The following is a 21,909-nucleotide window of genomic DNA, read 5'->3' as shown; positions in this document are numbered from 1 at the left end:
AGATCAGGAGATGGGGCCAGACTCCTCTCTTAGCTGGAACAACTTCAGTTTCAAAACACATTCCATGGATTGCTCTCTTTGATAAGATAATTTTTGAGGAGCCTCAGAGGAGACCTCATCACTGCCTACAATTCAAAGGAGGTGGTGGTGAGGTGGGGGTCAGCCTCTTTTCCCAGGTAATCACAGAATCACAGAATGGGTTGGGTTGGAAGGGACCTCAAGGACCATGAAGCTCCAACCCCCACCACAGGCAGGGCCACCAACCTCCACATGTAATCCCAGCCCAGGCTGCCCAGGGCCCCATCCAACCTGGCCTTGAACACCTCCAGGGATGGACGGGGCATCCACAGCCTCTCTGGGCAGCTGTTCAGCACCTCACCACTCTCATAGCAAAGGACTTCCCCTGACATCCAACCTCAGTTTTCCCTCCTTCAACTTCAAACCATTTCCCCCTGTCCTGCTGTTAGCTGCCCTTTCAAAGAGTCGACTCCCCTCCTGTTTGTAGGCTCCCTGTAGGTCCTGGAAGGCTGCAATGAGGTCACCCCGCAGCCTTCTCTTCCCCAGGCTGAACAAGCCCAGCTCCCTCAGCCTGTCTTTGTAAGGGAGGTGCTGCAGCCCTGCGACCACCTTTGTGGCCTCTGGACCCTCTCCCAGCTCCACAGGTAATGGTGACAGCATGAGAGGCCGTGGCCTCAGGTTGCGCCAGGGCAAATTCAGGCTGGATATTAGGAACAACATTCTTCTCCCACAGAGCGGTGCCGCACTGCCACAGCGCTCAGCTCCACAGCGAAGTCCTGCGGAGAGAAGCGGAGTCTCCGCCCGGCCCGGGCGCACAGCCGGCATCGGGTGGCGGCGCTGCGGCGGTGCCGCTGCCGGGCGCGGTGGCGCACGCCTGTAGTCCCAGCTACTCGGGAGGCTGAGCCCGCCGGATCGCTTGAGCCCAGGAGTTCTGGGCTGCAGTGCGCTATGCCGAGCGGGCGTCCGCGCTAAGGCCGGCATCAATATGGTGAGCCCCGGGGAGCCGAGGCACACCAGGTTGCCTAAGGAGGGGTGAACCGGCCCAGGTCGGAAACGGAGCAGGTCAAAACTCCCGTGCCGGTCAGTAGCGGGATCGCGCCTGTGAATAGCCACTGCAGCGTAGCCTGGGCAACACAGAGAGACGCGGGTTCCTTTTGCCCACCCGTCACGCGCCTTTTGCCCGCCCGCGCCCCGCAGCCCACCCCTCCGCACAGCACGGCGCATGCGCGCGGAGCGGAGCGCGCGGTCCGTCCCCGCGGAGGGGATTGGCACCGAGCGCCACCCGTAGCGGGCGTTGGCGCATGCGCGCGGCCGGCCGCGAGGAGCGGGCGGTGACACCGACGCCGGCACCATGAAGTCGCGCTTCAGCACCGTCGATATCCGCGCGCTGGTGGCCGAGCTGCGCCTGAGGTACCGCCTGCGGCCCGTGCGTGCGGCCGGGGCTGCGTCAGCAACCGGGGCTGCGTGAGGCGGTTCTGCTCTGCCCCCGTGCGGGAGGGGCGGCCTTGCGAGCGGCCTCCCCCGCGCCCCTCCACACCGCCAGCGCTCCGCCTGCTCGCCCGCCGTCGCGGGACGGCTGGTGCTCCTGTCCCCCTGTTCTCCTGCTGCCCCCTGAGCTCTCCCGTTTGATCGTGGGGTCCCTCAGGCCGTGCCGTGGCGAGGCCGCAGCCAACAACCTCTGTGGTGATTTATCACCGCTCGCACTGACGTGTATCTCAGTTATCCCGCTTCTTTTCTTTTTTCCCGTACGGTTTGTGTGTTGTGTTCTCCAAAGCACGTGTTTTGTTTTTTGGCAGCTTACTGGGAATGAGAGTAAACAATGTTTATGATGTGGACAGTAAGACGTACCTCATTCGCCTCCAAAAGTAAGGATTTCTTTACGTTTCCTTACATTGTTGCTGTGTTTGTTGCATATCTGGGCTGTGTTTGGCTTTTCTGAGAAGTTTTCAGTGGGGTTCTGTTGTTCTCTGATAAAATGCAGTGGTTGTTACTCTGGAAGTTCTTGTGATACAGGTATGAGGAGAGGAAAAGTTAATAGAATCACATCATGGAATCATAGGATCATAGTATGGCCTGGGTTGCAAAGGAGCACAATGTTCATTGAGTTCCAACCCCCTGCTATGTGCAGGGTCGCCAACCAGCAGCCCAGGCTGCCCAGAGCCACATCCAGCCTGGCCTTGAATGCCTGCAGGGATGGGGCATCCACAGCCTCCTTGGGCAACCTGTTCAGTGCGTCACCACCCTCTGGGGGAAAAACTTCCTCCTCATCTCCAACCTAAACCTCCCCTGTCTCAGTTTAAAAAAGTGCTGCAGAAAACGTCCAGAAAGGTGGAGGAGCTGTCATAAGAGCACATGGATATTGATGTTTCTTTTTTTGCAGAATTACTGAGGTTGAAGAAGACCTCCAACGTCTCCAAGTCCAACTGCCAGCCCACCCCACCATACCCACTAAACCACATCCCTCAGTGCCATACCTCCATGGTTTGGTACACCTGTAGGGTGTAGGTGACTCCCCCACCTCCCTGGGCAGCTGTGCCACTGCAGCACCACTGTTTCTGAGAATAAAATTCTCCTGATTTTGCCGTGTTTTTGTGTGTAAGGAAGGGAGAAAGGAGTAGTAGGAATGGAGAGCAGCCGTTCTATGAGTGACAGCAGTGCCCAGGCAGTGGGTAGGGTGCACCATGTCCCCTACTGCAGCCTGTAGCACCTGCCTGCCTCCAGTTGAGTGGGAGAATTAACTCCAAAAGCCATTATCTATAGATTGGTCCATTGGTCCATTATCTATAGATTTAAAGCCTGGGCATCGTTTTGCTGTCAGCCTGGCTGGAGCACTATTTGCTGGTTTTCCTTGGTTTTGTCCGCTGTTTCCTGTAGATGATGCACTGCTGGTTATGGTAGTTCCATCTGATTCCATTGCAGGCTGCTGCGTAGTCAGAGGTGGCTGCTCACGTGCCAAATTGAGTCTTTGTTTTGTTAACAGACCAGACTGCAAGGCCACACTGCTGCTCGAATCTGGTATACGGATTCACACAACGGAGTTCGAGTGGCCAAAAAACATGATGCCATCTGGCTTTGCAATGAAGGTAAACGAACTGGTGTTTTCTTTTTGAAAGGAATGCTGATTAAAGAAAACAGCATTAACATTCTGACTTTGGAGACAGGAAAATACTGAGGGGCTTACCTATTAGATCCTGATCAGGCAGGTGACTGAAGACAAGGGAAGAGCAAATTCAGAGTTCAGATCGTGTTGCTGATGCTCAGTGCCAAAAACAATGAAAATGCAGATTTATGAATGCTAGTATTAATGTGCTGAGCATTTTGTGAGCCACCCAGACCGTTCTGAATTTTACTCCCTTGAAACCCTTGTCATTCCAGTTGGACTGCCCAGATGTATTAATGCTGTGCTAATAGGGTCTTTCTGTTCGGTCTGTTCAGACTTGGAGGGTTCAGGTCTTGCTGCAAGCTGCTGGCTGCATTCTTGCAGGCAGATCTGTGGGGATGCAGCTCACACAGATCTGCATAGCCTGCTGCCTCTGGATGTGGCCTCAATGAGATGTATGGATGCAGGATTAATCCTGGTTCTCTTTGTAATACACACCCGCTGAACTTTAATTAGCCACTCTCTTGTTGAGGCGACATAGATGACCTTGCTTTGACTGAGCCAGCAGAACAAATAGCTGTTGTAATAGAAAAAATCATTTGACGTTGACAATCATGTTGCCTATAAATATCAAAGCATTGTATTTCCTCCGAGCTGTCTTATCTTTGTATTACTAAGCCCACGATTTTTACTTCGGTAGTATTTGTACTGAGTAAGAAGCAGTCAGTGTTGTTGGAGGGGTTGATAGCTAAAAGAAAGAAGCAAATGTTACGTTGATGTAAAATGTCACAAGCAGGTGTATCTGCATCACCTCACAGATGTTCTCTCCGCTGTTGGCAGTGCCGTAAGCACCTGAAGACCAGAAGACTGGTCAGTGTGAGACAGCTGGGAATAGACAGAATTGTGGACTTCCAGTTTGGAAGCAACGAAGCTGCTTATCACCTGATCATCGAGCTGTACGACAGGGTGAGTGCAGAGCTCCAAATGGTGTTCTGTAAGTGAACACTTGAGCACAGTCTTTGCTGAGGGCCCGCTGTGGTGTGCTTGCAGGGTAACATTGTCCTGACAGACCACGAATATCTCATTTTAAACATTCTGAGGTTTCGCACGGATGAAGCAGATGATGTCAGATTTGCAGTTCGGGAACGATACCCAGTTGACAGTGCAAAAGCACCCACACCGCTGCCCACCTTGGAAAGGTAATTGCTTTTTAATGGTGTATGTATTGGAATAAACCCAAATTACTTACGGCTCTGTGTCCAGGTGGAGACCAGTGATGAGTGGTGTCCCCCAGAGGTCCTTCTTTGGGCTGATGTTCTTTGCCATCTTGATCAGTGACCTGGAAAATGGGGTCCAGCACACCTTCAACAAGTTTGTTGATGACACCAACCTGAGTGGTGCAGGTAGTACAACAGAAGGAAGGAATGCTGTCCAAGGGGACCTGGACAGGCTTGAAGAGTAGGCCTACTTGAACTTAATGCTACTTTGAACTCTGAAAAATGCTGTATCTGGGGCTAGTCTTCATGTACTACAGGCTGTTTTGCCTTTTTAATACTGAAGATGTGTTGTTGCTTCTAAGCAATACAATTTGATCTGAAAATCTGTTGTTCTCTCAAATGGCAACTCTTTTATCTTCTGTAGGTTAACTGAGATAATATCAAATGCACCCAAAGGGGAACAGCTGAAGAGGGTGCTTAACCCACATCTTCGTAAGTAGTGCTGTTTCATAAGGAAGTGAAACGAGGGCAATAGGTGATTCTGCACACTTTATTAACTTCCAACATTCTTTTTATTGAAGCTTTTTTTGTGGCAGTCTGCTTTCATGTATGTTAGAGAAATAATAAAATAAACCAAGCTTCTGAAAACAGTAGATTTAAAAAGAAAATTTCTTTAAGGCTGACTGCACAATGAGCCTTGCAGTGCTCCTTCAGTGAGGAAGATCTGGGGATAGTTCTGTTGGCTCTCCCCAGTAGGAGATGTAAGTGTACAGTCAGGGCAGGGATGTTGTTAGGGAGTGCCTGGGTGATGCCAGTCCTGGGATGAGCACTGATATAAAGCCAGGAGGCTCGACCTGTCCGTGTGGGTGTTCTCTGGTAAAGAGAGGTGAAGCACCCCATGCTCTGACTGCAGTTCTCCTGACTGCAGAAGCAGATTTGACTTGTTTGGCATGGTCAAAAGAAGAAATTTGGTTTATTCTTCCTGTTTGGCACTGTTGATAAATGCAGAGTGCCTGGCAAGCACCTTGAACAGCTCAAATTGCATGATTTGCAGATTTAAGTGTTACTTTTCCCATTTCTTGTTTCCTCTTTTCACCACCTTTGTTCCTTTCTTTCTCCAGCTTGCTTTCCTTCTAAAGAAACAACCTGCTTCTAATTACTTTCCTCGCATAGCAGATGCGCTGACACTTTACCAGAACAGTGTCTTAGTCCCAGCAGTCATATGCTTTAGAGGCTCTGATCATTGAGCACCTTTGCATGTAATGTCTTAGCTTGCATTTTTCTTCTACCTATTTACCCAGTCTGTCTTGGAACCATTTAACATCACTCAGTCCTAGACCCTTCACGCTTACAAGTGATCCTAAGCATCCCTAATTTGCTAAAAACTCATCAGAGCCCTGTCAGTTCTGCACAACCAGCCAGCATTTCTGAGGGCAATTGCAGGAGTCCTGCTCACCACAGATTCTGCCTTCTGAATTCAGGAGCACAGTGCCCTCACTCTCTGCAGTCTGGGGATTGACCATATATCCTGGCCAAGGCCTGTTGAAGTGCTTTCTGTGATCTTAATGTGAATGCAGATTTCACTGAGAATGTTTCCAGGAGGTGATTACCTTTACTTTTCATTTTTTGAATAGCTTACGGAGCCACTCTCATTGAGCATTGCCTTATAGAAGCTGGATTTTCTGGTTACGTCAAAATAGATCAACACATGGAAAGTAAAGGTATGTAGGAAATAATCTCTTAGAGGTTGTACACATTTCTATGTCTACGTAATATTTTCTTCAAAGAGATGAGTATTCCTTAAACCTTTAGTTCTGGTTGCATGGTTATGTGCTTAATGTTCTACATCGGGACCAACCTGGTTCACATTAAACTCTAGGATTGTGAGTATACTGGAAATAGAACACAGGACTCCAGTGGCTTGGCCATGTCATAGCTGAAACTTAATTGGAGGAGCAGTAGCCTGGGTCCTTTGTTGATCTGCTGTTGTGCTGTATTTAGGTAAAAACATTTTTCTTTTCTAGATGTTTTAAAATACTCCTCTCCTTCTTTTTCTCTCTTCAGAAAATATCGAGAAAGTACTTAGTGCTTTAGAAAAAGCAGAAGGATATATGACACTCACTGAGGACTTCAGTGGAAAGGTAGGTCTCATCTGGGCACTGTGGCTGTCAGTTATGCAGGGATTGCAGAACTGAACTGGTAGGAAGTATTGCTCAGCACATGCCTGTTCTTGGCAGTATAAGCTCCAGATTCTGTTCTGGGACCTTGGGCTGTAGGTAGGGGGAATAAAAAGTACTTCCTTGCACTGGGTGTACAGCAGTCAAATAATTCACATGCAGATTATATAGAATGCACTTGTGCTCTCACAGCATGTAATGCTCTTCTGCATGTCAACCATGCCTTTGTGTGGAGAGCTGTAGGGTAGTTCTGAGGTCTGTAAGATAAGCTCACCATTGCTAGTGGAGTAAGTTGGAGTGGAGACCAGCAAGCAGTCCGGACTTTGTGCTACAAAGGAGGAGGTTTTTCAGCCAGAGGGTGGTGACGCACTGAACAGGTTGCCCAAGGAGGCTGTGGATGCCCCATCCCTGCAGGCATTCAAGGCCAGGCTGGATGTGGCTCTGGGCAGCCTGGGCTGCTGGTTGGCGACCCTGCACATAGCAGGGGGTTGGAACTGGATGAGCATTGTGGTCCCTTTCAACCCAGACCATTCTAAGTTTCCCTGTTGGAGTGCATTACTGTCTTGGGTTGCACAGTAGGTTAGCGCCTGAATCTTGCTGCCTTCCCAAGATAAGGGAGATTCTTTTCAAAGGCCAGTGATGATAGACATATTTATGCACTCCTGCAGGGTTATATTATCCAGAAGAAGGAGAAAAAGCCAAGCCTGGAACCAGATAAACCAGCAGAAGATATCTACACGTAAATATCTGAAGTATTTATTTCCTTTTCTACTAGTCTGCGTAACTTAAATTAGTTTTCAGGTGATAATATCAAATGTGTATTTTACAGATATGAGGAATTTCATCCTTTCTTGTTTTCTCAACATTCAAAATGTCCCTACTTGGAATTTGACTCATTCAATAAGGTACAGTGCTTTTGCTGATGCTGTACTTAAGTGCTTTAATTGACTGATACTAAAAAGAACAATTAAAAAATAGTGCAGGAGTTGCTAATGAAAACATAGGCCTTGGAAGAGCTGATGAATTGAATGGATAAATGTTTACACAGAAAAGGCTAAGTAAAATAGGGCTTTTGGCTACTGTTGGGAAGGCTGCCTTTGCTGACTCAGTTGATAGACTCTGTAGGTGAAATAATGGAGTGTTCTGAACCTGCAGGGCTGTTGGCTGTCACCAGTCCTGGTCAAACATGTTGTTAGTGGGGAGTTCAGATCCCAAGTTATTGCTGGAGGCAAACAGTCGTTTTCACCATCACAGTGACTACTTTGGAAGCCTGAGGTGTCCAATTTGCCGTGTCCTTGAGTGTAGTCCTTCCTGGTCCTTGACTCATTAACTTTATGTGGAATCATTAACGAGTCCCTGACCTTGGTCTTTAGAGTTCTTGATTCTCTTTCCTGCCCTGCTGCCTGTCTGAGTTTCTGTCCTCTTCACAGCACTGACGATCTGAGCAGCCTGAAACCATCCTGCTTTTTGTTTTAACCACAGTTACCTGGAAACTGGAGCAGCCCACCAGGAGTAGTCCTTAGCCATAGTTTCTAGCCTTTAATAGTTTTTTTTTCTGTTGTTGTTGTTTTTAAATGACTTATTGAAGTAGCAGGAATTCAGGGCATATAGGTCAATAATTGCAGTCACAATCTACAGAGCACGTTGTGTGGAACAGCAGGTTTCATTTCATCATTTCATAATAAAAAATGAAGTTGGCCAGCTAGTTGCTGTCATGCATAGCCCACAGCTTGTAGCAAGACGTATCCTTGGGGGCCTTGCTGAACTCATCTCCTGCAAAGGTAAAATGGAGAAAGTAAAATGGAGTTACTGAACCTTGTTTGAGCTTATCTTCTCTTTTAGTGCTCTGCAGTCACCTCTGTTGTGCTGAACCTTCTCTGCCTGCTTGTTGCTGGTATAGGTTAATGCAACTTGGAGATCCTTCAAACAGACTTTCTCTTGCAGGCAGCAGATGAGTTCTACTCCAAGCTTGAAGGACAGAAAATCGACCTGAAAGCATTGCAGCAGGTATGCTGTCGTGGAGATGGAGCACCTGAGGTGGCTCTCTGAGCTTCGAGTGCTTTGTTGGGACATTGTGATTCTGTAGTTGGAGGTGGGGGAGGCGTCGCTTACTTATTTGTGCTATGGAGATGCTGAGTCAGTGGAGAATGAATTTCAGACTAGGTAATGTAGTAGTAGTTAGTTCTGCTGGGAATGCAAGTAATAATGTTAGCAACAGTATTTTGGTATCTTTGCTTCTCTTTTGCTGCTGTATTTTTTTTTCTGGAATGCTGTATTGAGTATCTTACAGTGATTAGATGATAAGATGTCATAAATATATATGTTTTTTTTCTATGTTAATCTTCTGTGAAAGGAAAAACAAGCATTGAAGAAACTTGAAAATGTCCGTAGAGATCATGAGCAAAGACTGGAAGCTCTTCAGCAAGCTCAAGTAAGACTGGAATTTTTTATCTAGGAAGATATAGAATTGTACCTGCTGGTCATGATTGCTATGGTCAGCATTAGACCACAGAGTGAACCCTGCTGTTGTCCTGTAACCCACCAGGGAGCCTAGGCCTGCCCAGTACACCTCTGCTCTCTTACAAATGCTTTGTACTTCCCTTGCCAAAATTTACTTGTGCAGCCCTGCTTGCAAGAGTCAAGTTGACCATTGCCCAGTGTGATTGCTTCTGTGCCGTACACAAATTTTGTTTCAATGTTAATTACTTCTGTTAATTTAAAAATATTGCTGAGTATGTGTTTAGCTTCCGTGGGTATAAATCTCTTTTTTACCTTAAGGAAGTCGATAAGATAAAAGGAGAACTGATAGAAATGAACTTGGAGATCGTCAGCCGAGCCATCCAGGTGGTGCGTAGCGCGTTGGCCAACCAGATCGACTGGACAGAGATTGGAGCAATTGTTAAGGAGGCTCAGGCACAGGGAGACCCCGTTGCAAATGCAATCAAAGAATTAAAGCTTCAGACAAATCATATCACAATGCTACTGAGGTGAGTGCATTGCAGGTCACCCATACCAAATGGCTGCATGATGTGAGCTGCACAGGAGATGAGTGTCTTTTTAGCTTGTAAATAGTTACTGAAGCCTTTCTGCTTTATTTACAAGCTGTGTGAAGAGAACATAGCTTTGTGAGCAAAGATGGGTGCCTCCTTTTTTTGCTTTCAGAAATAATAATTATTTGGTTACTGTAATTATTGTTGTTCTGGCACTTTTAAGAGTCTGTCTGACTGTATTCTAAATTGTTGGAAGGTGTCGTAAAGGAGTAGAGGTCCAAACCACCCTTGTATTAGCCAGCAGGTAGCTGTGCGTGTTTTGCTAATTACTGTGGTCTAAAATTCCTATGAGACCCCACTCCTTTCGAGGCAGTTCAGTGAGAGGCTGATGGTTCAGCATTGCAGCTGCTGTGAGCTGCAAGCTTTGATGCTGGTTCTGTTAGAAGTCCTGGGAGCAATATGCTATTGGGAATGTGTTTACACAGGTTTGATTGCTGTATCATGATGCTTTTAAAAAAACAAGGAGAGAAAAAGAAGTGAAGCTCTTGTGCTATGCAGATATAGCACAGCTGTGCTGAGGCGGATTGAATGTAGCGATGAGGAGCAGATACAAATCCCAGCTAATGTTTGCTCAGCATACCTGTTTGAAGTAAGAATGCAATTGCAGTGAGATTAACAAATAAACAGTTCTCTTAATACCGTGATATCATGTTTTTTAGGAATCCATATGTATTATCTGAGGAGGAAGAAGAGGGGGAGGATGCTGATTTAGAGAAAGAAGAAACAGAAGAGCCCAAGGGCAAAAAGAAAAAAAATAAAAGCAAACAGTTGAAGAAACCTCAGAAAAACAAACCGTCATTGGTTGATGTTGATCTCAGTTTGTCTGCGTACGCCAATGCCAAAAAGTAAGGCTCAGTGTGCTTTGTTAGTACAGGTTTCTGTGTGCTTGCAGTTGTTAGTGATAACTCATAGGAAGGGCTCTGTCTGTATCTTTCTGAAAAGAAACTTTAGAAATTGAAGTTGGTAGATTGCCCTGAGGTACGGGATGTGCATTTTCCTCAAAAAGCAGCATCTCACAGTTGCACAGCAGATATTCTCCAGCTGTGGCATTAATATAACTTCGAGTACAATTCTGGGCAGTGGCAGAACATGGCTGCTTCTTGGCATACAGCAGTCCAAGCACTCTGTCAGTCTGAGAAGGGAATTCTCTTTGTTTGGCTGCTTTCCTCACATTCGGAGGTCCAAAGATCTGGGCTAAAGAATACTGCCTCCAAATTGAATGATTACAACAAATGTTAGGAATCATGAGAGATACATTCTAAAAACTGGGATGTCAAGCATAAACAAACTTGTCTTTTGCAGGTACTATGATCACAAGAGACATGCAGCTAAGAAAACACAGAAGACAGTAGAAGCTGCAGAAAAGGTATTTGTCTTTGTTTTTAGAAGAAAGCCAAGTCCCTGTCACTGATACGTGGACAAGCCTGTGTTAGTTTAGGTAGTTCTGAGGAGACCTGAAAGGTGAGGACAACCAACCAGGGTAGTATTGTTGTTAGGATCTCAAAGTGGCTGAATAAAGGAGTGCAGGTGCCTGCTGTGCTGTTTGGTCAGCACTGTGAGTGCCTGGAGGTGCTAACAGAGCTGTAATTACAAAGGCAGCAGTGGGAAGTCAGTGGGAATCCTTATGTTCAACCAGCTGATAAGCAGGGGCTACAGTGCAGGGCAGGCAGTTGGGATGATTTTAGCCTTAGTCTTAGTCTTGTTCTGTGCATGAAGGGAATGTGGGCTTGCTGTTAGCAGTATGCAGAGCCTGCACCCTCAAAAAATTTCAGAGAAATTGCCTATTGCTTTTCCTGCTGTCCATTTAGCAGTTTTGTGATTGCTGTGCTGGCAGATTGGGATTATGCTTTTTTGTCTAAATAGGCATTTAAATCAGCCGAGAAGAAGACGAAGCAGACACTGAAGGAAGTTCAGACAGTTACCACCATTCAGAAAGCAAGAAAGGTCTATTGGCAAGTACAGTTTTGTTGTTATTATTTGATGTGTTGGGAACATGCACAGATTTGAAACACTTGTATCAGTCTGACCTCATGAGCTTAGCAGTGGAGCTGAGTATGATTTCTGATTACAGTTTGCACTCAGCCTCCTTACAGTTAATCATATGAGCTTCTGAGCTGATCCTGGTAGTGCCTTTGCCTGGGAAGGTTCTTTTCCATGGACATGGATTGTAGTTGAGCTGAGTTTTTGGCCTTAACACAGCTTGGAAGATGGGCGTAGTAAAGTCAGAGAACTCCACTGTTACAGTGCAGTATCTGTGAGGTTGTGGCAGAAGATTTTAACAAATGAACGGAGGTTTTTATAGCTTAATAACTAAAGCATTAAAAATAAATAGGAGGTGGCTGGGCTTTTTGGTGATGGTACTTATTTAATCTCAAAGAACTGTTGGCTGATGCTGTATTGTATCATGCCTTGTCTGTGTGCCCCAGGCACATGGATGGATATGAAGCTATTTGTGCTGTCTTTTATACATCATAGATACTAAGCGGAGTATTCTGTGGCTTTGACACACAAAGTATCTCTGTACCATTCTGTTAGTTCCAGGTGTTTTTCACACAGTGCTTTGGTGTAATTTGGCAGGTTTGAGAAGTTCCTGTGGTTCATTAGCTCTGAGAATTACCTTGTTATTGCTGGAAGAGATCAGCAGCAGAATGAGCTGATTGTGAAGCGGTATCTTAAACCAGGTGAGTAATTAAGGAGAGTATTATCAGTTGCCTTTTTTTCTGGTTGTCCAAGGATGACACAGGGAGGTCTGACTGCTTTTGAGGCTGAGACTTTGGCAAAAGGGCTTTTGGTAATGGTGAATCCTGAGGGCTCTGTGTGTGTGTGTGTGTGTGTGTGTTGTCTGCTGAGTGCTGTGGGAGACTGCACCCTGCAGTAAGAGTAGGTTGGGTGGACAGCAAAAGAGCTGATCCTGCCTGGGGCACCTGGGGTGGGCTGAAAGACTCTTCCCATCTGGTTTCTTGCAGACAAGAGAGCTGTTTCCCACTAGTACCAGGAACCTTATCCTTAGCTCTGGTGGTCTGCGTGGTTACCACATGCTTAACTGACCGAGCTGTTTCTTTTCCAGGGGACATATATGTGCATGCTGACCTCCATGGAGCCACAAGCTGTGTGATCAAGAATCCAACAGGTACCTTTTGTGGGGCTGATTGGGGGCTTGTATAAGCCTCAGAACACCACACTGCATGTCTGAGTCCGGCCTAGCAAGCTCCTTCCCTCCTCACTGCAGCACCGAGTTCCAGCAGGTGTTTCAGTTGGGACATGAGAGGCATCAATCTCTCCAAGATCAGGTTGTCATCACCTGAAAGTGCTCCCCAGCCATGGCTGGCTGTGCTTGTTCAGTTGAGTTCCTGGTGGGAAGGAACAGCGGGGCTGTGCTCACTGAGAGAAGCAGTAATTGATGGCAGAAGTTTTGGTGTAAGTGCTTTGCTGCTGGTTGCAGGAACTGGAGATCTGCTGAGACTTTTGTAGATGGCATGAGCAGTTTGGGTGCTGGCAGAGGGTGCTGATCTCAGCAGGGAAGCGTTAGTGCAGTTGTATGTGTCTTATGGGAAATCAGCTGTGCAAACCTGTGCCGGTGGTGAACGTGGCCAGCGACAGAAATTGGCCGTGTGAGCAATGCACTGCTGCCTTGCAGAGCTGTGTTGGGGAGGGAGCAGCAGCATGTCTGGCTTCAGCCTCTGCTGAGGAGCTGTGAAGAGCAGCTGTGGATGCTGTGTGCACCTTGCAGCTTAGGCAGGCCATGCTGTCACTGCCCAGCGTCCTGGGAAGTCCATATTACTGGGTTAGGGTGTGTGTGGAAGTTGGGGGATGATATATATTGTGCCTGTATTACATTCACTGATGTATTGGATGTCTCTGTTGTAGGTGAACCGATTCCTCCACGGACCCTGACAGAGGCAGGCACGATGGCCTTGTGCTACAGTGCTGCCTGGGATGCCCGTGTTGTCACCAGTGCTTGGTGGGTCTCCCACAACCAGGTAAGGACACTTGTGCATGACCTTTGCAGGTAGAACATGTGGAGGAACTGCTGTGGCTCTATGTGGGAACTGAGGGATGGGGCTGAAACTGTTCTCTGTCAGTGTTCTTTGTGCTGCACTCAGGGTAGGGCTGGGGAGGTTAACCTCTGGTATGGTGTGAGCATGGTAGAGGAAGTCTTGCAAGCTTGTTGTCTTACTACCAAAGGGGCATCATTTCTATCTTAAAAGAAATTTTAGACATAGCCTTTTTTTTCTTTTCTTTTCACTTGGGCTTCTAGCTTATGTATTAACCGTGGTCTCAATGCGTTTCCAAGGAACTCAACTGTAAGTGTAGAGAGATTACAGTAAACCGAAGGTTGCAGAGTCTTCTGTATTCCTATTGTCTGAGTAGCTCAGGTCCTCACCAGCACTTCTAAACACAGTGCCAGTAGTGTGCAGCTGAGCTGGAACATCTCTTAGGAAGTGTCCTACAAAGGACAGAAGAACCCTTGGATACGGAGTTCTTACAGAAAGCTATTCCCAGGAGTTAAAAGCGTGGCTTGCTAGAACATTGCTATTGTGGTGCTCTTATTACACGATGCTCATCCTTTGTGACACACTTATATCATGTTTTTCTAGGTTTCTAAAACTGCACCTACAGGAGAGTATCTCACTACTGGAAGCTTCATGATCCGAGGTGAGGCACGAAGCAGCAGTGCACTGTGAAAACTATGAACTGTTTTCACAGAATCACAAAGTGGTTGGGGCTGGAAAGGACCATGAAGCTCCTGCAACCCCTGCTCTGGGCAGAGCCTCTCCCAGCAGGTCCGGCTGCCCAGGGCCCCATCCGGCCCATCCTTGGGCACTGCTGGGGGTGGGGGCATCCGTTTTGCCTGAAGGTGCTGTGCTGCAGTGGCAGGGCGGTGCCCTGAGCTGCCCCATTGCTGTGGCAGCCTGCACTGCTCACAGTCTGTTCTGAGCAGTTCAGACCAAATACCAGGCAGCATCTGCTAGCTGCGGCCCTGGGCAGAAGATTGTTAGCCTAACTGCTTTGTGTTTCTCCTCTTCTGCCCTCGTCCAAAAGCCAGAACAAGCCCTGGGGTAAATTTTGGCAGCTTCTAGTGAAAATGAATTTAAAAAATATGCCATCTAACACAGCTGTTGAACCTCTTCATGAGACTCTGTCGTCGTTTTTCAGGGAAGAAGAATTTTCTTCCACCTTCATATCTGATGATGGGCTTTAGCTTCTTGTTTAAGGTACTGCTTTTTCTGTGCAGCTCTTGCTGTCTTTTGTAATTCGTTTAAGCTGTTGGAAACTTATTTTCTAGTTGTCAGTGTATTCCCAATTACCTTTTTTTTCTCATTTGAACATATCCCATAAAATGCTTCTTGCTGAAGATTACTTTTCTCTCATTTCCATTTTTCCCTGGGTTTTGTTGTCTTCGTGTAAATCAGATGCACTGTTAACATGACTGCCTCTGCTGGATTTTTGCACTAGCTCTGTTTGAGGCCTGTGTGTGTCTGCTGCTTGCGCAGCACTGCGTGCCTCTTTGCTAGCTGCACTTGCTGCGTTGTCAGAATAGGTTTAAATTGTGCTGATTTAGTTTTACTGCCCTTGGAATGACAGGAAGCGTTCAGAGGGAAAGAGAAAGGCTGTGTCAGGTGCTCTCCAGATAGGCTAGAGAGCCGTGGTGGAGCTGGTGCTGGCCACATTTGGGTGCTTTGTTGGTAGGTGGATGAAAGCTGTGTTTGGAGACACCGAGAAGAAAGGAAGATCAAAGTACAGGACGAGGATCTGGAAACGGTTTCCAGCAGTGCCAGCGAGCTGGTGGCAGAAGAAGTGGAGCTATTAGGTACAGTGTATACTGCTGACAGAGGCAGCTGTTTGGCTCGCTCTGCCATTTCTAATGTGGGCTGTGTTTTCCTCACCTGTGTGCCCCAGAAGGAGGAGACAGCAGCAGCGAAGAGGACAAGGCAGAGTGTCATGAAGCACCAGAAGATGTGGAAGCCACACCTGAAAATAATGGCGACGAGAACGTTGCTGACCTTGACCAGGACAGAGTAAGCACACCTCCTGTGCCAGAGGGTGTCTCTGATGAGGATGATGGAGAATCTGAAGTGGAGCAACCAGAGCCAAAGAGTGAAGTGAAAGAGGAAGAGGTGAATTACCCAGATACAACAATCGACCTGTCACATCTTCAGTCTCAAAGGTAAGCGAAGCAGCTGCATTGATCAGTGCCGTGGGCCCTCCTGAGGTTCTCCATACTGTACAAATGCTGCCAGGACCAGGGCTGTGATGAGTTGCTGTCACTTTGTGGTGCTCAGCTATGCAGTCTGTCAGGGTGCAGGGCAGTAACCCTGTGCTGTGGTAATGCTGCCATGCTGTGTACCATTCCCTGCCCCTTCCCCACAGAGCTTTCCCTTTGCCCCCCGCTCCTGAAGTACACACACAGCTGCCCATTGCCCAGTGAAGGCTGTCTGGCTCTTTGGTCCCTGTTTGTTAGTGCCTGCTTTGGCCAAAGCATCCCTCCATCACCCACACACTGATTTTGCTCCTCGGAAGATGGCTGCCCCACTTTTCTCTGCAGAGCCATTCAGACCCAAAAACCTGGGTCAGTGGTGCTGAGCTACTGCTCTGTGTGTAGCTGTGAGATGAGCTCATCTCCCTGATGTCTCTGGAAATGGAACTCCTCAGAGGATGTAAAGCAGAGTGACTGAGTGTTTGGAAGCAGGCAGCCCTTGTAGGGAATACCGTGGCCAGTCAGGGCTGTTGTGATGGGCTCTCAGCATCAGGGCGTTCACGTAGTGTGTTTTCATTTAGTGTATATTATGTACAGGCTACCCTTGTTGTATTGTTGTGTGTGTTTGAGACAGTCTGGCAGAGATCTGAGGACTTGCTTTGTAAACCAAATCCCAATATTGCTGCCCTTTTCTGTTCACCCAAGCTAAATTTTTGAAGAAGTAGAAAGCCAGGTGCTGTGTGACCAGGCCAGCTTACATCTGGGGTGTGGGTGTGTGTGCAGGGTTGAGTTGCTCTTCATCCTGTGACGGGCTCCATTTTGATCTCCCTGCAGATCTCTGCAGAAAACCATCCCCAAAGAGGAGGAACCCAACTTGGTAAGGTCCTGGCTCAGGTGTGGGGCAAAAATCAGTGTCACCTGCTGCTGGACATGGTGTGCTCTGTGTTTCACTTCTTAGAGTGACAGCAAGTCCCAGGGGCGAAGGCATCTGTCTGCCAAGGAGAGGAGGTGAGAGCATCTCCGTGTTTGGGGTGAGACAAATTCCTTCCTCCTTCTCATTCCTTCTCCAGGGAGCGGTGTGGGTGGGATTGGAGAATGGAATCAGGGCATCAGTGCATTCTTTGTCATCTGGAAACCTAGAAATCCTCCTCCATCTGGGTTTGGACTGGTTGACAGGAGCCCTGTGAACACGGCTGTGTCACAGATGTCACTGGCCAGCCAGCAGCTGAGGGGCTGGGAGGCTGTGGGAGGTGATCACTCACAGGTGGGGGTTCCAGCTCCCAGCAGTTAATGGAGTTCTTTGCATAGCCATAGGTTTGAGGTTTTAATGAGGGGTAATTTCCAGTGGATGTGCCTCAGGCTCCCTGTGGCTGGGAAGCAAAGTGGTAGTGCTGGCAGGAGAGCAGCAGCCTCCTTCGTGGCAGCGAGAGGTGTTGTGTCAAGTGCTTGTTTTCCTTAGAGAAATGAAGAAAAAGAAGCAGCAAAGTGACTCTGAGAACTTGGATCCACCCGAGGAGAGGCAGAAGGACACGGAGACGCAGCGTCCCCCCCCCTCCCAACACCAATAAGGGCGTGCCAGCCCCTCAGCCCATCAAACGGGGACAGAAGGTGAGCAGGTTTACCCATGAGCTGAGCCATTACCACATGAAATGTAGGCTCATCCCCCACACGTGGAGCAATTTGGGGTTTCCCTGAGATGTCTGTGGTGCCCCATAGTTTCAGACTGAAGGTGGAGCTCTCGGTGGTTTTGGAAGGAAGGTGCTGCTCTGAAAGCATTGAGCACACGGTGCTGCTCTCACTGAATCCACAGTCCCTTGGTTACTGCTGAACTGCTCAGAGAGAGGCTTGGAAGGCCTAAAAGGGGTGTGTGTGTGTGGGCACAGCGTTTAGTTCCTTATGGGTGCAAAGCTGTGCAAAAGTCAGTTTCTAAAGCTGTTGGTGCACTTTCATCTCTAGAGTAAAATGAAGAAGATGAAGGAGAAGTACAAGGACCAGGATGAGGAGGACCGGGAGCTCATCATGAAGCTGCTGGGGGTGAGTGAAAGGAGCTCTGCCTCCCTGCAGTGCTGCAATTGCTGGCTCTGACTGCTTCCTTTGTGCAACGCCAGTCTGCAGGGTCAAACAAAGAGGAGAAAGGGAAAAAAGGGAAAAAGGGGAAGACGAAAGAAGAGCAGGCAAAGAAACAACAGCAGAAATCCAAGGCTGTGCATCGCAGTGCTGGAGGGGGCAAGGAGATGATGCCAGGAGTCGTTGTTCTGCATGAGTCAGAGGACCTGGCCCCGGAGGAGCAGCAGGATGAGAAGGTGAGCAGTGTGCTGCCTCTCCTCTCCTGTCCACACATCTGTTCCTTCTCACTCACTGCTGTTGTCTCCTGGTGCTGTGTAGTGCAGTTCTGCCCAGGTGGCTGAGCTGGTTTAGGGGCACTGGTGGAGATGAGCATGCCTAAAGCCCTGTCTCCAGGAGCCCTTTGGTTTCCAGAAGCAGCAAAAGAACCCTGCAGCAATCCACGTGCATGCTGTGTTCCCAGCACCAGCGGGAGGAGGGTTTGAGTACACCACCAGGCTGCCGAGGATCCGGTTAAGTCAGTGCCTCCCACTCAGTGCAGCTGAAGTGCAGCTGAGAGCTCCCCAGCTCTGACGTTGTGAGTCAGTATCTCTGAATCACAGCCCATCTCTCTCCTCCCAGTTTGGAGTGTGCTGAGCTAATGAGGAGTTTTGAAAGAAATAGCCTTCCCCCCACCCACGCAGAAATGCTCATTTTACCTTTAAAACAATTTGTCTCTGCATTGAGAATTTGGCTTTTTGGGTACTGCTGATAAAAGAACTTATTTTCTCCATGGGCTCAGGGATCGACAAGCAGGAATGTGTTCATTTCAGCTCTGTCTCCTTTTCTGTGTTTATAGGATGAGCAAGACCAGGATCAGCCGGGAGTGGAGGTAAATGCTCTTGTCTTTGAACTCCAAAATGTGCTGAGAAGGGTTTAATCCCCCTCAGAGCTGTTGGCTGTGCTGTGGCACGCAGCTCTGTGTCAGCAGGACCAGGGGCACAAACCTGGCACTCAGCAGGTTGGGGCTGGCATGGAGCTTCATGTGCTGAGCCCTCCAGAAGGGTTTGGTGCTGCTCTTCGGGCTCCCTGTGTGCTCGAGGCTGTTTGAACCCAGCCTTCTTCTTACACTGCTTATCACATACCACATTACCTTATGGAAACTGTCTGAACTGAAGGTTGGCCCCCATCTTTGGAGGTCTTTGCACTGCTTAGTAATAGGTGGCTCTGGGCTGGAAGGTGACACAGGCTGAGGTAGTGCTGTTTGATTCAGAAGTTTATATACTTTAGAAGAAAAAAAAGCTTCAAAGTGTCGTATAATTACAGGCTGTGGGTGTTGCCCAAGGCTGGTCATTAGCTGGGTTCTTTAAATCCTTTAATTAAATGATAACGGTAGGAGGGACCTTTTGGTGACCCTGTGAAGATGTGACTGCATTTGGGAGTCTCATTTGGGTCACTGAAAACTGAGGTCCGTCCTGCTTTGAGTGGTGTGACTTCAGTAATCATAGAATCACAGAATCACAGAATGGCTTGGGTTAGAAGGGACCTCAAGGATCATGAAGCTCCAACCCCCCCCACAGGCAGGGCCACCAACCTCCACATGTAATCCCAGCCCAGGCTGCCCAGGGCCCCATCCAACCTGGCCTTGAACACCTCCAGGGATGGACGGGGCATCCACAGCCTCTCTGGGCAGCTGTCCCAGCACCTCACCACTCTCAGAGTGCAGAACTTCCCCTGACATCCAACCTCAATCTGCCCTCCTTCAGCTTAAAACCATTTCCCCCTTGTCCTGCTGTTATCTACCCTTTCAAAGAGTTGGCTCCCCTCCTGTTTATGGACTCCCTTTAGGTCCTGGAAGGCTGCAATGAGGTCACCCCGCAGCCTTCTCTTCTCCAGGCTGATCTGTCATGAGTGATGGCTTGGGAATTAAATACCAGTGAAGGGAGTGATGAGCCTAAATTTATCACACCTATGTAACCCCAGTGGGAAGTTTGACAAATGGCACCTGTGGGTGGTGTGGAGGGAACAGTGTTCAGCTTCCCCATGACATGGGATGGTTGTTTTGGGTTGGGTGCTGCTCCTGCTGTCACAGTGTGCCTCCTTCCCCTTCAGGATGGCACAGCCCTGCTGGACTCCCTGACAGGCCAGCCACACGCTGAGGACATCCTGCTCTTTGCTGTGCCCATCTGTGCTCCCTACACAGCCATGACGAACTACAAGTGAGTTGCAGCCTTTGCTGGGGGGAGGTTTGGGGGCAGCCGGCCCTGGGACTGACGGAAACTTTTCCTTCTGAAAGGTACAAAGTCAAGCTCACTCCAGGCACCCAAAAGAAAGGAAAAGGTACTGTATTAAAGAAGCTGAATCCTCAGCACTGGATGCCAGAGCACGTTTCAATTTTCAAATCTTTCCCATGTTTTTACAGCTGCAAAGATTGCCTTGCATAACTTCATGCAATCCAAAGAAGCTACTGCAAGAGAAAAAGACCTGTTCCGCAGCGTTAAGGTGAGCAGGGAAATGGTCCACTGGTGCCATGGTGGGGGTAAATCCTTCACAGAACGAGTGTGTTACGATCATAGAATCATAGAATTGCTCAGGTTGGAAAAGACCTTAAAGACCATCGAGTCCAACCTCAACCCAACCATCCTGCCCTAACTAACAGCCCTCTGCTCCATCATGGCCCTGAGCACCACATCCAAAGGGTCGTTAAACACATCCAGGGATGGTGACTCAACCACCTCCCTGGGCAGCCCATTCCAGTGCTTAACAACCCCTTCTGTAAAAGAAGTGTTTCCCGATATACAAACAGTACTTCCCCTGGCACAACTTGAGGCCATTTCCCCTCGTCCTGTCACCTGTCAGCAGTGAGAAGGGACCAACCCTGCCCTGCTGTGAGCACCTTTCAGGTATTGGAAGAGAGCAATAAGGTCTCCCCTCAGCCTTCTTTTCCCCAGACTAAACAGCCCCAATTCCTTCAGTCTCTCCTCATAGGCCATATTCTCCAAGCCCTTCCCCAGCCTTGTTGCCCTTCTCTGGACCTTCTCCAGCACCTCAGTGTCCTTTCTGTACTGAGATGCCCAAAACTGAACACAGTACTTGAGGTGAGGCCTCACCAGTGCTGAGTACAGGGCAGGATGACTTCCCCAGTGCTGCTCACCACACCATTCCTGATACAAGCCAGGATGCCATTGGCCTTCTTGGAAAGGTCAGCTGTGCTCCTCTGTACTGCTGGGGGAGATTTACTGCTTAGGGTGGGAGGAGTTCATAGAACGTGAGCCTCGCCAGCATCACTGGGCTGTAGGTTTCTGTTTTGTGTCTCTGTTGATCAGAATCATGTCTGACAAAAGCATCATCTGCATAAAACCCCCTGGTTTTGGGAGGCCGTTTCTGCTCCCACTGTCTGGGGGGAGAGTGAGCAGCAGCAGGCACAGTGGTTCATGCTGGCTGACTCACAAACACCATCTGGGGAGGAAGGTGCTTGGAAATGCATTTTTTATCCTCTCTGATGTTTTGTAGGATACCGACTTATCGAGAAATATTCCTGGTAAAGTGAAAGTGTCTGCACCGAATCTGCTGAACAGGAAGAAGAAGTGAATGGGTATTTGAGTTCCACCACCCACCTGCAGCTGTGCAGTCGCAATGGGAGCCTGGAGGTGGGGCAGACAGCCCTGCCCTCACTGCTGCCCTGCGGCTGAATTCAGCTTCCCTGGTAGCGAGCAGATGTGGACCAGTTCCTCCATCGCAGTTTAGATGGACTCTGACAACTCCATTGCTATAAATAGCATCAAAACATGGAAGTAAATTGCTGGCCTCTGGTCAGTGGCGTGCTGTCAAGCTGTGTGCTCTCTCATGCTTTCCCCACCCTTCTCTGGGCTAAGGTGTGCCCTGATTTCCTGCAGCACCACATGAGATGTTCTGTTTCCACCTCACCTGCCTCCTTCCCCTGCAGGAGATCAGAGCTCCTCGTAGAGATGTCTCAGCGCAGAATGCTTCACTTGAGAAAAGATGGTTATTTTCCCCAAAACACAGCATGGAGATACAAATTCCAGCTCTGGCACTTGCCCAGCTCCCAGCAGCACCACTCTGCTGTGTAACTCTCACCACTGTG

General features: G+C 48.5%; 1 protein-coding gene across 1 annotated transcript; it reads left to right on the top strand.

The window, feature by feature from the left end:
• The first annotated feature begins 1,339 nt into the window (after window positions 1-1,339).
• NEMF (nuclear export mediator factor) lies at window positions 1,340-21,635 on the top strand. Its single transcript, NM_001252329.2, is given in 34 exon segments — window positions 1,340-1,428; window positions 1,815-1,883; window positions 2,999-3,101; window positions 3,959-4,084; window positions 4,169-4,317; window positions 4,760-4,827; window positions 5,970-6,056; window positions 6,400-6,476; window positions 7,181-7,251; window positions 7,342-7,417; window positions 8,457-8,519; window positions 8,866-8,943; window positions 9,291-9,499; window positions 10,222-10,407; window positions 10,865-10,928; window positions 11,426-11,514; window positions 12,140-12,243; window positions 12,630-12,692; window positions 13,430-13,542; window positions 14,161-14,218; window positions 14,720-14,778; window positions 15,254-15,374; window positions 15,464-15,731; window positions 16,596-16,638; window positions 16,720-16,769; window positions 17,221-17,313; window positions 17,315-17,369; window positions 17,718-17,795; window positions 17,870-18,064; window positions 18,664-18,696; window positions 19,917-20,023; window positions 20,101-20,144; window positions 20,227-20,306; window positions 21,318-21,635. Coding segments are annotated over 34 exon segments (3,216 nt in total). The 5' UTR covers window positions 1,340-1,369; the 3' UTR covers window positions 21,396-21,635.
• The last annotated feature ends 274 nt before the right edge of the window (window positions 21,636-21,909 follow it).

This window comes from Gallus gallus, chromosome 5, assembly GCF_016699485.2.
Source record: "Gallus gallus isolate bGalGal1 chromosome 5, bGalGal1.mat.broiler.GRCg7b, whole genome shotgun sequence".
Taxonomy (NCBI): domain Eukaryota; kingdom Metazoa; phylum Chordata; class Aves; order Galliformes; family Phasianidae; genus Gallus; species Gallus gallus.
The sequence above is the reverse complement of the archived record's forward strand: the minus strand, read 5'-3'. Positions and strand labels throughout refer to the sequence as shown.